Here is a 15,114-nt window from a genome sequence, read left to right on the forward strand (position 1 = left end):
TGTTTTGTCTCCAAGTATTATACATCAACTGGAATGTGTTAACAGGTGGGCGGTAAGTTGAGTTTTCCCTTTATCTGTGACATCAACGTACTGTGCCATTCTTGTTTAAGAAGAAGCAGTTCTTCATTCCTTTTACTTTCTGTTCAAGATATTCGCAATATACTCATTGTCGCCAGCCACTATACATTAGATAGGAGCCCTGGAAGACAAATATATTTAAAAAAACAATAAACTGGGAAGAAAGATCAGAGGAAAAAATTGCTACACTTGATAAACATGCGTCTAAAGAGGGGAATTCACATGTCAATCAGGTTGGCCAACAGAGAAGAAAGCGCGCGAGTGTGGCAGCAGAGAGTGTACCTGGCCATTAAGTGGGGCAGTCATTGGCCACACACCACAGTGGAGACTACTCCTCCTTCAGTCGCTGGAGGAGCGCCGACAGGATAAGAACGGAGCAGTACAGCTTTCGTTCAGCCACGAGTGACCGAGAGCAACGAAGAAATGGTGAGTCTTTAAAGCTGTTATTTACTTGTTTGAAGTAGTGATTATGGTGATTAGTGTTTTAGGGAAGAAATCGCTCTCTCTTTACTCCTAGGAGAGAACGAAGGAGATCCGACCATTCAAAAGAATTAAGGTATCAGCAAAAGGGAAGGGCCAGGGAAAATTAAAAACTTGCCAGGCCTTGTAAACCTAATATCGTCGGGGTCGGAAGATTACCGACAAAGAGACGAAATATGAAAGTGAGGACTCTGGCACAATTAAGTGGAAAAAATACCAGATCCACTCTTCGACACTATGTGCGTCCATTTTGACAGCCTGTGAAGGCTGACCCTTTTAGTCGTCTCATAAGATAAGCAGGGAATACCTTAGATGCATTCCATACCCCCCCCCCCCCCACACACACACGGTATTACTTGTTGAAGTACACGCGTCAACTTTCTTCAGCGCACGTATTATACAAGGTATCCCAGAATCGCCATGAAATTTTCCAGAATAAGCAACACACAGCACGCCGCAACACCTGACTAAACATCCATAAACACCTGTCTACAGAGCACGGGTTACAGATAATTAATTCATTATCTTCTTTCAAATTCGTTCCGCACATTTTAAAGACTCCCGTTGGACAGCTGTATTATGATGATGACATTTCCCGGGTGTGAAATATTTCCACTTGTTTTAAATCAATCACCACTAAACTGACCTGACCAGCCCGGGAGGCAGAATTACAATCAGATATTTATCTAGTATTTCCTTAAATGATTTCGAAGAAGTTGAAAATATAACGCACATCTCCTTTGGTAGATTATTCCAATCCCTAATTCCTCTTCTTATAAACGAATATTTGCCCCATCTTTTTCCTTTTGAATTCCAGTTTTTTCTTCATATCTTCCTACTTTTAAAGACTCCATTCAAGATTACCCGTCTACTAAAGCCATTCCACGCCATCTCTCCACTGGTTAGTGCATACCGCTTAGTCTAGCGGCTCGTTTCCTCACTTCTTACCCCAAAGTTTACAACATTTTTGTCATCGTCATCGTTTCTCCATCGATCGGTATTATTATTATTATTATTATTATTATTATTATTATTATTATTATTATTATTTGTTACGTCGCATCGACACATACAAGCATTATGGCGCCGACGGGATAAGTCAAGGCTAGGACTGGGAAGGGAGCGACCGCGGCCTAGATTAAGGTTTCGCTGATATGGAAATGGGAAAGTGTCCCATATACTGGAAACATACTCTAACTGTGGTCTTACCAAAGACTTATACGTCCTCTCCTTTACATCCTTACTACACCTCCCCCCCCCCACACACACACCAATTACCACATAACGATGTGAAGATATCTGCAACATTTATTTACAACTTCATTAATGCGATTACCCCATTGAAGATATTTCCTTGTATTAACACCTAGGTATTTACAGTAGTGTCCATGAGGTTCGTTCACTCCTAACGCAATAATTACAACTGAGAGGACGTATCCTCTTGGTGAAACTACAACCATCGAGAGAGTTGACCATGCGGTAAGGGCCGCGCAGCTGTGAACTTGCATCCGGGAGATAGTGAGTTCGAACCCCACTGTCGGCAGCCATGAAGATGGTTTTCCGTGGTTTCCCATTTTCACACCAGGCAAATGCTGGGGCTGTACCATAATTAAGGCCACGGCCGCTTCCTTTCCACTCCAAGGCCTTTCATATCCCATCATCGCCATAAGACCTATCTGTGTCGGTGCGACGTAAAGCAAATTGTTAAAAAAAAAAAGAAGAAACTACAACCTGAATTTTCACCTCAGTTACCAACATACCTTGTAACTTATTATATCGTAAACATGATACAATGAATATTAAAAGCGAATAAAATACATCATGTCTAATTTTGTCCACCCCTGACGCCCCTACAAGATACAATCAACAAAGCGTGGGTCATTCAAGTACATAGAGTATGACTTCAGAAAATCATCGGCGATTCTGGGGCACCGGGTATATACAGTAAATGGTGCCTGGCATCATAAATTGTCATAATTGTACGTGACTTAAGGCTGGAAATAGGAAAGGTGCCTGAGGACTCGCTATAAATGCCACCATCCCAGCAACTGCCTCTACAACGACTGCTGCGAACAGGTGCGGACGCGCAGGTACTTGAAGGGGCATAGTTTCTACAGGTGATGTCTTGTCGACGCAACCAGCTTCGTGCTTCGTAACATGGTAGGAGGTATACCGAAGATTTAACATCAGATCTTAACACTTTGGTCCTTGGTCTTCTTAACCCTCTCATTGCCAGAACGTTTCCCCTCAGAATAATCGTTCTGTCGTAGGGTGTGCCCTAGGAATATGGCCGTCCTTTTACTCCTCATTGTGAGTAGCTCTCTTGCCTTGATTTCGTCGTTCAGGACGCCTTCTATTTTTTTTTCAATTTGCTTCACGTCGCACCGACACAGATAGGTCTTATGGGGACGATGGGAGAGGAAATGGCTAGGAGCGGAAAGGAAGCGACCGTGGCCTTAATTAAGGTACAGCCTCAGCATTTGCCTGGTGTGAAAATTGGAAAACTATCTTCAGGGCTGCCGACAGCGGGGTTCGAATCCATTATCTCCCGGATGCAAGCTCACAGCTGCGCACGGCCAACTCACCCGGTTACAGACAAGATACTGGCGTATTTGAGAACGTTCAAATACCATCGGGGTGAGCCGGGACCGAACACACAAACTTGGGTTCAGAGTGTAATTTTCTATACATGTGTCTCATTTGGTAGTGGTGGTGGTGGTGATTATTGTTTTAAGAGGAAGTAAAACTGGGCAACCATCCTCTATATAACACTAATCAGAGGGGAAAAAAATGGAAGGAATCCGACACTTCGAAAAATGAAGGTTTCGGCCAAAGGAAGACAAGGGCCATGAAGGGCGTGAAAATGAAAGACTCCTTAGGCCTCGAGGGCTCTAATACCGTCGGGATCGAAAAAGAACAAGAGCTGACCAAGGGAGGCCGGATAGGAAAGATGAAAGTGAGGAGCCTGACACAAGTAAGCAATGCTAGAACTCAGCTGAGGGCCCCGTGATCGCCAACCCACGCTCCCAAGTTCAGAGCCCCTTTTAGTAGCCTCTTACGACAGGCAGGGGATACCGTGGGTGTAATTCTATCACACCCACCCACAGGGGGATGTATCATTTGAGGTTGATGCAAAAATGACTTCTTACAACAACTTCAGGTCATACAAAAAAAAAAAGAGCAGTTACAAAACTTCATGGCCTTCACTATTATTTTTAAGGATACTACAATACATAAAATTGATCATACCATACAGTATAACGCTATAATCTTCATTTGGAAGTGGTACACAGGTAGTGCTTATATGAACTTTAAATTGGCCAGTAATGCTGATATTCACAAGAAACTCGAACAGAATACGCCTTCATCCCAGAAAATCAAACAAATATGGATTAAATAGTATTATGCACAACACGTCATAACTATACAATGAATTACCAAAACTTGAACTTGAAATTTTAAAAAAACATAAAAAATTAAAGTCGAGAGGAGTTAAGCTACTGTAAGTTGTATTAAAATTTATCCTAGGTTTATCCGTTAATACCTTTTGTTACAATATTATCATCATTGATCATATATATAACCCTTTATATAGGGCACTGAGCCTCAACGGGTTTGTAGTTTTCTATCTCAAGTATACTGCTCCCTTCAATGAGCATTTCCTCGTGGGAGTCCATCTTTTAAAAGAATAAAGAAAAAGGATTTCAAAGGAGGACAGCATTCAGCCAGGCACTGTTGTAGGAACCTGTGATGCTATACATATTCTTAAGTAGGTGTACTGTGGATCATTCTTGTTTCTGACGATAAAGCGCTAAAAGAAATTACAAAGGTCAGATGGCGATCAGAAACTCAAGAAGCAAGCTATAACAATCCATGAACGAAAAAGAAAAAAAAACACAGACACGCCAACCTAGATTGATTCCTGCTTTGTCACCGAGTAAAGACAATTACTCGGTACGCTAGATGGGGACAAAATCCTTTCAGCATTAAGTGGTATATACGTTACGGTGACTCTTGCAATATGTAAAACAAGAACTCATTTTGTTCAAACTTTGGCTAAGCCAAAGCCAAAAAAGAAAGATACGTTTTAAGGCAGGTCTATTCCGGCCCCGCGGTGTAGGGGGCAACGCGTCCACCTGTCATCCGGCGGCCTCGAGTTCGATTCCCGGCCGGGTCAGGGTTTTTTAATTGTAAATGGTTAATATCCCTGGCCTGGGGATTCGGTATTTGTGTCGTCCTTAACGTTCCTTTCCTCACATTCAACACTACACTTCTGCAATTACACACGCAGGTTCCTATCATACGGTGAAAGTAGTGGCTAAAGATCTGCAGAGGTCGACGCCACAAACAAATATCATTTAAAAAATGGGCAGGTCTGCCATACATAAAAACATGCTTTTCCTTAACCATATGAGGATAGTATAACAAAAATAAATAATCAAAACCAACTTTCAACTTATTAGGTCGTGTTACGTACATTTAGTACGTGTTGAAGAGATGTTAAGTACAGAACAAAAATGGCCAACCAGACACCAGTGGGATCCGAACCCACAACCTCCCGATTTCGCGTCGGTTGCTCTACCAGTAAACAAATAAATACATATTCGTATGGCCTCAGCTACCGTGTGCAGACATTTTAATTTGACGCCATCTGGCTGTACGTTCATCAATTTCGATGTTCCGTTTTACTCCAGGCCTACTAGATGGCAGAGTAAACCTAATCTCTCTTGGGCGTCTATGGCTGAGTTTTAATTAATTTTGTCGGGTAAATACCAAATGTGTCACCAAAGATTTTCACATTCCGACATCGTATGATATGGAGTGTCGCATGGACTTTTTTCCGCCCTTCAAAAATCCGACTACCTCTGCCGGGTTTGAACCCGCTATCTTGAGATCCGGAAGGTGACACTACCACTGATCCACAGTGGCAGCTAATAAATAAATAATAAGTAGTAAAAATATGTATTTGATACGTTGTTTGAATGTGAAAACTTTACGCTGGAAGAAGGTTCTTTAACAAGCTAGTAAACCCACCAACACAGGACTCTAGAATTTAATTACCGGTAATATTGAAAGCTAACCGACTCCGCGAAATTCGAGCTTGTCACCACAGAAGGCGAGCCCTTATTCGACTACGACACTAAAGTACGCTATATGCTTGATGTGCTCTAGGGTTAGATACAATGTATCTGATAAAAAGTCCCGTGTTGTCGTATTTTAAGGATTGTCATAACTCGCTCGCCTGTGCCGGAGCCGTAGAACGTGATTAACTGGCCGAGTGACTTTTACTTGTACAGTAGCGGAACAGCTTGCCAGTACCGGTAGAGCATTGAACTGCACCGTCATCCCTAGAACTAAATCTTAAAGCGACAGATTGATCTCCATCGACATCTTGTGTTCCGTGTTGTCTTTACAGGACTGAAACTTATTTCTTGCATTTACTTGTGCCGTCTTCCTTGTTTTATCTTTTACGATCTACAACTTCAGCTCATTCTCGTCCTCTTCTCCCGCTTGCGATTTGTTTTCGGAACGCGAAGGGTGACCCTCTCGACTTTCTTTCTTTCTTTCTTTCTTTCTTTCTTTCTTTCTTTCTTTCGAAAGAGAACAAGAGGTCGATATGGTAGATGAAAGTCAGGCGTCTGGCTCAACTAGGCTGAGGCAATAGCGGGCTCAACTACGAGCCCAGTGGCCACCAACCCATGCTCGCGAGAAAAGAACCCTTGGGGATTCCCCTTTCCGTATGCAGTCAACCGCCCTCACCCACAGGATGATACCTATCCAAAAAACAGACCCCAGCTCATCGATCGGGAGAAGACGCCAATACTAAAGCGTACCCCGTACCAACTCGTAATCTCGAAGAGCTTGAGATCAACATAAACACAGCCTAACCACGTGCGTATAGCACTACAGACTTTCGCGAAAACATCTGGTACCGCACGGAGTTATTCTGTTGTAAGCAGGATGGGGTGTATTAGCTCTTCGATTACTCACTGTCTGCGACGGCTTACACACTGCATTACAATGTTAGGGTTTTTTTTTTTTACGTCACACCGACACAGATTGGTCTTATAGCGACGATGGGACAGGAAAGGGCCAGGAGTGGGAAGGAAGCGGCCGTGGCCTTAACTAAGGTACAGCCCCAGCATTTGCCTGGTGTGAAAATGGGAAACCACGGAAAACCATTTTCAGGACTGCCGACAGTGGGCTTCGAACCTACTATCTCCCGAATTCTGGATACCGGCCGCACTTAAGCGACTGCAGCTATCGAGCTCAGTAATGTTAGGGTCTTGTAGCCAACAGTAGCGAATTTCTTCGCGAGCATTCATTGGTTCAGAAAAAATAACATGATCACCATTAATAAAATAGTATTCGCATTCATTAATGTTAACTATACTTTCAAATGAAAGTAAACTGTACATTGTCTGACTTGAGGGTCCGGTTCCACAGCTAAATGAGTAACGAGCTGGCCTTTGGTCACAGGAGTCTCGGGTTCGATTCCCGGCAAGGTCAGTTTAACCATCATTAGTTAATTCCACTAGCACGGGAACTGGGTGTATGTGTCTTCATCATCATTTCATCCTCATCACGACGCAAAGGTCGCCTACGGGCGTCAAATCAAAAGACCTGCACCTGGCGAGCCAAATATGTCCTCGGACACTCGCGGCATTATAAGCCATACGTTATTTCATTTCTGACTTGAGGGGGGTTTGTATTTTAGCAGCAATCAACCATTTCTCTCTCTTCATCCAGTTATTTTTTTCTTGCTTCGCTATGTCTCAAGCTCTCTGGGATACAGAAGATTCTTTTAATAATAATGTTATTTGTTTTACGTCCCACTAACTACTCTTTTACGGTTTTCGGAGACGCCGAGGTGCCGGAATTTAGTCCCGCAGGAGTTCTTTTACGTGCCAGTAAATCTACCGACACGAGGTTGACGTATTTGATTACCTTCAAATACCACCGGACTGAGCCAGGATCGAACCTGCCAAGTTGGGGTCAGAAGGCCAGCGCCTTAACCGTCTGAGCCACTCAGCCCGGCAAAGATTCTTTTTAACGTTGCACTCACACATCGTAGGTTTTCGGCGACGGAAAGATGGGAAAGGGCTATGATTGGGAAGGTAGCGGCTGTGGCCTTAATTAAGGTATAGCCCCAGCATTTGCTTCGTGTGAAAATGGGAAACCACGGAAAACCGTCTTCAGGGCTGCCGTCGGTGGGATTCGAACCCACTATCTCCCGAATGCAAGCTTACAGTTGCGCGACCCTAATCGCACGGCCAGCTCGCTCGGTCACAGGAGGAGGACGTGGTCTAATAATCGTCAATCAAGATAGGTTTCTTGAGGTTTTTAGCGTCAGCAGTTAAGTGTTGTCCTCTGGATCCCACGATCAAACCCGGCAGATGCAGCTGTATTATTATTATTATTATTATTATTTTGACGGGCGGAAAAAAGTACTTTCAACACCCATGTCGTTCGATGTCAGCAAAGATCTCTGGTGGCAGTACATTTGGTGTTCAACTGGCAAAGCCAATTAAAACCCAGCCATTGGTCATCCAGTAGAGATCAGTTTCTCTACCATCCGGTAAAGTAAAACGAAACGCAGAAACTGACACGCAGACAGTCTAAATGGCGTCAACAAACACCAACACACGGTAGCCGAGGCCATACATATATATAACATATTCATGTTGATCTCAAGCTCTTCGAGATTACGATTGGTGCGGTGCACGCTTTAGTACTGGCTTTTTTGGATAGGTGCCCTCCTGTAGGTGAAGGCGGTTGACTACACACACGGTGTACCCTGATTGTCATACGATTACATTATTATTATTATTATTATTATTATTATTATTATTATTATTATTATTATTATTATTATTTTAATAATAATAAAAATAAAATATCGGTGTCTGAAACGCAACAATGTGGGTTTCAGAGATAGGCAAATTTTACCCAAGAAATAGTGGCTCTTCAGAGCTGTTCCAGTCCATCGACCGCCATAACAGAGGCGATTGGTCAGTAAGAAAGCGGACTTCGCATCCAAGCAGGACAAACGTGAAGAAGATTAAAGATGATAAATAAAACCACATTGGTTTTACGTCCCACTAATTTATGATTTTCGAAAAAATGTTGTTCCGCAGGAGATCTTTTACGGACCAGTTGAATCTACTGACGCGAGGCTGGTGTATTTGTGCACCATCTAACACCATCCTATTAATGTGGGATCAAACCCGCCAACTTGGACTCAGAATAAGGTGTGGCAAGTTCACAAACATACGAATGAAATCGGCCAAGTGCTGACATGATGATGGAGACTTTGTTAAATACCGGAAGAAGTCGGGCGTAGTCCATGTTGAACACGGTGTTTGCAGGGCGGACAAACCATAGTTCTCTCCATCCGGTCTATGATAAGCAGGTCCACATTCAAGATCTCGCAGCTTAGGGAGTGCTTCATCAAATGTAATTACACTGTTATCTGGGCTAGTACGAAATGAACCACCTGATTAAACAATCTTCATAACAAGTTCGTCAAACTGAATGACCTGAAGTCAAATCTTATAAATACCTGCATGACTTATCGTAGGGTTATACAATTATCTTAGCACGCAGCTACCATTTTTGGTAAAGAGAAGATCGTTAACGAAGTAATGCGAATTCTCAGAGAAGTTATATGGCCTAAAGCAAATTCCCAAACTGGTGTAATAAAAAAACAGAGTGGAAACTTGCACAAAGTAGTACTGTGGCCTTATTGTATAGCCCCGGTTTTCGCCTGGCATGGCATTGGAAAACTACAGAAAAAGCATCTTCAAGGCTCGAACCCATCAACTCCTGAATACAAGCTTAAAACTGCATGACGTACACCGTGTAGCCATTTCGCTCGGTATAGCGCCATTTCTCAATGTTGTTATACAAATAGTGGCCATCTTTATTATCTTCACTAGATCAGTCCTCCTATTTACAAGCCAATTTTATTCCAGAAAAAAAAAAGATTCTACAGTCATGTAAATTTGTCCGCTATGCGGAAAAGCACTGAATCATGATATGTTTTCGGGCTCAGAACACAAGACAGCGAGTACAGATTCTTTGGTTGTTCACCACCTATCAAGATCTACGTCTAACAAAATGGTCGCTGATTTTTCGCAATTGTATGGGCATAAATATTCGGAAGTTACGTATTATGAGAAAAATTATCCTGCCTTCGGTGATGTTATCAAGTGTAAGGGGCTTTGCTGTAACCCAGACGAAACGCCAGTCAAAGACAGTGGAAACTCGTTTAAAACACGGCGTCATCTGTACCTACTGTATATAGAAGGCAGAGTTCTGGCACACGGTAATAACGTGAGGAAGAAGATGACGAACACTGGTTGTCTGGCTACCACGGTGTCGGTTTTCTGTCCACGAAAAAATGTCTACGCTAAACTGATGACGCTCCCCTTTCTTTTTATCTTTTTGTTAGTGTTCAGGGAGGACACTACTGACATTTCGGATCAAAAATGGCCAAAAACAAAAATGAGATTTTGGTTCACGTAGACGCTTCAAACTTTGGGTCATATGGTGGTACGTACTTCTTTTTTTTACTGTGCGGTCATTTTTAAAGGTCCTGCGCAGATATTCGAGTCACACCTCCACATCCACTTAATAAGGCACATCATTCCAGCTTTGTATTTTAACAAAAGTAACTCTTTCTACAATTCAAACCAGTTTTAAATTGATTAGCTTCGAACTTGATACAAATGTGCATCTGCATGTTCATAATTTGTAGTATCTATTTTTACAGTAGTTAAAAATCAACTGTTAAGATTCCATGCCATTTATGAACACAAGAATGTTGTTAAAATACAATATTTAATTAATACCTAGCATAATACTACAAAATCATTCCTCTACCCTTCTTAAGCTTAAGAATCAAGCTTCAAACCAGAAATGAGCGCACCTGGAGCATTTTGAGGATAAAACATTTTTTTGAATCTGCTCAATTTACGCCAATTTTGATTTTTCTTTAGACTATATTCATTGTTTTACCGAACTCGATATAAATCAGGTTAAAGTTAACGAAGATGAGAACTTCAGTAAGGTCCCTCTTTAATAGAGGATGGTATTTCTCCCTAAAACAATAATCACCACGAAGGGCTAAACGATGCAGTGAAAGGACTACAGGACCTTTTGTATGTCTGGGTCTTAATATACTCCTTTTCCAGACCATTAACATTCTTCCCTGATGACTTACAAACAACCGCAGTCAGATCAGTTGAATTTGCTTATATTCTAGTTTCGCACGTGTTCCTGCTTCGTCTGAACGTTCACTATGCATTTAGGGTGTGGTTATTTGTCAAGTCTAGCACTGCGAAATGCCAGTTCTGAATATTCAACACTACAGTTCGTAAGGCTACGCGGAATTCGGAGAGAGGATAAGCTGTTAGATTTCTCTTCCTTGTCGCACGAAGAAAGGAGAGCAACTCCAGGATGTCTTGTCGTATATCACAGTCCACTAGTTCACATGTACTATCACATGCATTTAAATGCACCTTCACCAACGTTATCCATTCTCACTCTCCCAAACAATAGGGTCTGAGAAAATGGTTGATAAAATCTTAGAAATCTTACTTTAAACCTTCGATTACATCAAGTTTTCTTTCACATTATCACTCCTTTAGAACAGTGGCTGCAAGTCAGATGAAGAGATGAGAAATTAATTTTCAGTCAGATAGAGCAAAACTTTTCGGTTTTCCAGTCTGTCGAACACAATATACAAATTTATAAAACACTACTACATACCTGAAAAAAATCCCTTTATTGCAATCATAGAACGATATGTCTTTCGATAAGAACAACCTAACATAATTTCAAGTAATTTATTTGCATATGTGTGCGCCCACGCGCAAATATTGTTTGTTGTCACCGATCATGAATGGGCGACATTATGTACAAGTGAAAGAAGCCATTTGAATGTTACAATTCTTAATAACAGCATACTCTTTCACTTGTACATATCACCCATTCTTGATTAGTGACAAGTTAACACAACGTAAATAATCTTGTACACGACTATTCAGGCCGAAGGCTGGTTAAAACCTCAATAGCTCCACCATCAGCTGTCGTAGATGGCCCGGGCATCACTAGAGAAACGAGGAGTGAAATAGCTTCCCGTTGCTTTCCTCACTGAGCAACGCATTGCTATTACATGCCAATCTGCCAAGCCCACTGGAATGCACGCACCAACCGATCCTATGAACAACATTTTCCCACCATTCATAGCAGAGACTGGCTGCATCTTTTGCTTTCACCATATGAAAGTGACGGGTATGAGGGAGGTATGAGGGATGGTGGTAATGATGGCCGTACTACATCCCTGAGATGGAGACAGGTCAATGAAAGTAACAGATGTGTTCTAGTCGATACCAGAAATCACTGTGCACTGTAAACGCTAGGTCTCGCCAGCAAATGCACCATGTACATATACACACATACAGTGACTTGAAAGAATCTGATGATGCTCCAACGGAAGGAAACCTACTATTCTATTAATAATACATTTTTATTTTTCAGGTATGTACTAGCGTTTTCAAAAATTACCGAGCAAGTGGCCATGCAGTTAGGGTCGCGCGGCTGTGAGCTTACAAACTGGAAGATAGTGGGTTCGAACCTCACTGTCGGCAGCCCTGAAGATGGTTTTCCGTGGTTTCCCATTTTCACACCAGGCAAATGTGGGGGCTGTACCTTAATCAAGACCACGGCCGCTTCCTTCCCATTCCTAGCCCTTTCTTCGTCCGCTAAGAGTAACAAATTAAAGCAGAAGTTAGGAGGACGTGTAATGCGGACTAGCACAAGCAAGGAAGGCTTGTCTTTGACAAAATGCATTTGCTTACTTAAAACTTAGACATAGATGTTACGAAGATGTGTGAAGAATTTTGTCTGGAAGATGGCATTGTATGGAAGTGAAACATGGACACTAACTAGCGCAGAAACGAGAATAGAAGCGTTCGAAATGTGCTGTTACATATGAATACTGAGGTGCTGGATCGAGTTGGCGAGAGAGGGCCGGGCTGAGTAGCTCAGACTCCAACTTGGCAGGTTAGATCCTGGCTCAATCCGGTGGTATTTGAAGGTGCTCAAATACGTCAGCCTCGTGTCGGTAGATTTACTGGCACGTAAAAGAACTCCTGCGGGACTAAATTTTGGCACCTTGGCGTATCCGAAAATCGCAAAAAGTAGTTAGTGGAACGTAAAGCAAATAACATTAATATTATTAGTTGGCGAGAGAACAACGATTTGGTGGAATTTGACTAGAAGAGACAGACTGATAAGATACATCTATAACTTTTTCAGGGTAGTACAGGATAGACAAGTCCAGGCATGTAAAGTTCTAATTGTAAATTTGAAGATTAGGCCCCTAATATTAACATTTTTTTCACCAGTACATCATTAGTTTTGCCATCTTTTTCTTCTGACCTTTTTCCAATTTCCTGGGATCAGCACACTGTATGGATTTAGCTCAGTTTTACGGTCGGATACCTTTCCTGACGCCAACCCTACGTGGAACGATGTTTTCACTATTGCGTTTTTCTGTGGTGGTTTATACTGGGTGTATATGAAGATGTGTATTAAGACGAACATAAACACCCGGTCCCCGAGCTACAGGAATTAACCAAACAAAGTTGCAATCCCCGACCCGACTGGAAATCGAACCTGCGGCCCTCTGAACAGGAGCCGCACTCACCAGTATATCAGACCGACAGGTATGAACTAGATTTGACGATGGAGGTCGGCATGAAACGTGAAAGAATGTATCCTAGCACTTTAAATAGACAATGCCATACTTAGGTAAGATTCAGAGCATCCAACACTCGCCCCACAAACTGATGACGTTACGTAACTGGAAAAGACTCATAGTCGACGAAAATCTTTCCCGCGACCAGGAAGAATTTCACACAATGGAAGAAAACAGTATGAAACAGGAAATGTTCGAAGAGCATCCCGGTCTTGAAAATGTCGAAAATGGGATAAAAATATCCCGTTAATACATTTTAAAAATAATTAGTCACTGCTTTGCAAGCCTCGTAGTTGTCACAACACTTAGTTGACATCTGTGTTTGTCCAGTATCCTTTTCTTTTTTTTTTTACGTCACACTGACACAGATAGGTCTTATGGCGACGGCGGGACAAGAAAGGGCTAGAAGTGGAAAAGAAGCGGCCGTGGCCTTAATTACGGCACCGCCCCTACATTTTCCTGGCGTGAAAATGGGAAACCACTGAAAACTATCTTCACGGCTGCCGACAGTGAGGTTTGAATCCACTGTCTCCCGAATGCAAGCTGTTAGCTATGTGACCCAGTTGAGTGTATTGAAGGAAAGTTTAGTTCGTCTATGGAAACTACATACCGGTACCTCAAAAACATCTGCAATACCAGCTTATAAATAATGCTAACAAAGACATTTGCTGAAGATGTTTTGTATTTAAAAAAAAAAAAGACAGAAGAAGAAGAATGAAGGAGAACAATTTGGTGGCATTTGACTAGAAGAAGACATACACTGAGACACCTAGGATTTTTTTTAGCGTAGTACAGGATAGACATATCAATATACTTAAAATTCTAATTGCAAATATGAAGAGTAACATTTTTTTACACCAGTACATTATTGTTTATTTTTCTTGTTCTTCTTCCGACCTTTTCTCATTTTCCTTGGAATGTCTATAATGTCGACAATGTCTATAATGTCGTCAATGAATCTAAAAGCTAAGAAGTATTTTAAACTCCCTTTGTGATCTCGTAAGCAGTTGTGCTGCTAGCAGTGCGAGCTACCCTCCACCTCTTAGTTCTTCTAGTTCCCTGGACAGTCGTTACGCGATCTGCATGTACAGAAGAATAGAATATAAAAGTTACTTTAATAAAATTATTTATTTATTATTAAGATGAGAGCCCGGACGTCCTCTTTTAGTCACTTTTTACGACAGACAGGCAATATTGCGGATGAATTCCACTGCCTCAACCCAAAGGGGAAGTGGTAGGCATATTTCTACGGAACCTCACTGCGGTACATGGGAAGTTTTAAGACTGTCAGACAATAATTCTATAAAGTCTTCAATGAAACTAAAAGCTATGAAATACTTTAAACTCTCTTTGTAATCTCATAAGCAGTTATGCAACTAGGAGTTCGAGCTACCATTCACCTCTTTTAATTCCTTTAGTTCCTTCGACAGTCGTTACGCGATCTGTCTGTACAGAAACGGAAAAGTTCATCTCTGTCGAGCATTAGTGTAATTCAGGCCTTTCCAACTCGAGCACTTTAGTGCTGGGATGCACCAGCGCTGCACTCAGCAGCACCGTCCTTCCCCACCTACCCCACGCAGTACATTGTGTTTTACACCAAGAACAATTATGTGCAAGAAACTTTAAATCTATTATGAATACAGTGTCAAAATGTGTAAATTTCTGCAGAAAGCAAAATTTGAACCATCGGCAGTTCAAAGAATTTTTAGAAGATCTCGAGGCAGAATGTGGCGACATTCCCTTTTATTGTATTGTGCGCTGGTTAAGTTGCGCGAAAATGCTAGCAACCT

The 15,114-nt window shown here is 41.9% G+C and overlaps 1 protein-coding gene across 1 annotated transcript in view; it reads left to right on the top strand.

Annotated features, from left to right (window-relative positions):
- The first annotated feature begins 401 nt into the window (after positions 1-401).
- LOC136883462 (mucin-2) overlaps positions 402-15,114 on the top strand; it is a 64,766-nt gene continuing 50,053 nt past the window's right edge. The window contains exon 1 of the mRNA XM_067155773.2: positions 402-504. Within this exon, the coding sequence (XP_067011874.2) occupies positions 502-504 (3 nt within the window). The 5' untranslated portion in view covers positions 402-501. The remainder of the gene's footprint in view (positions 505-15,114) is intronic.

Source organism: Anabrus simplex, chromosome 11 (genome assembly GCF_040414725.1).
Source record: "Anabrus simplex isolate iqAnaSimp1 chromosome 11, ASM4041472v1, whole genome shotgun sequence".
Taxonomy (NCBI): domain Eukaryota; kingdom Metazoa; phylum Arthropoda; class Insecta; order Orthoptera; family Tettigoniidae; genus Anabrus; species Anabrus simplex.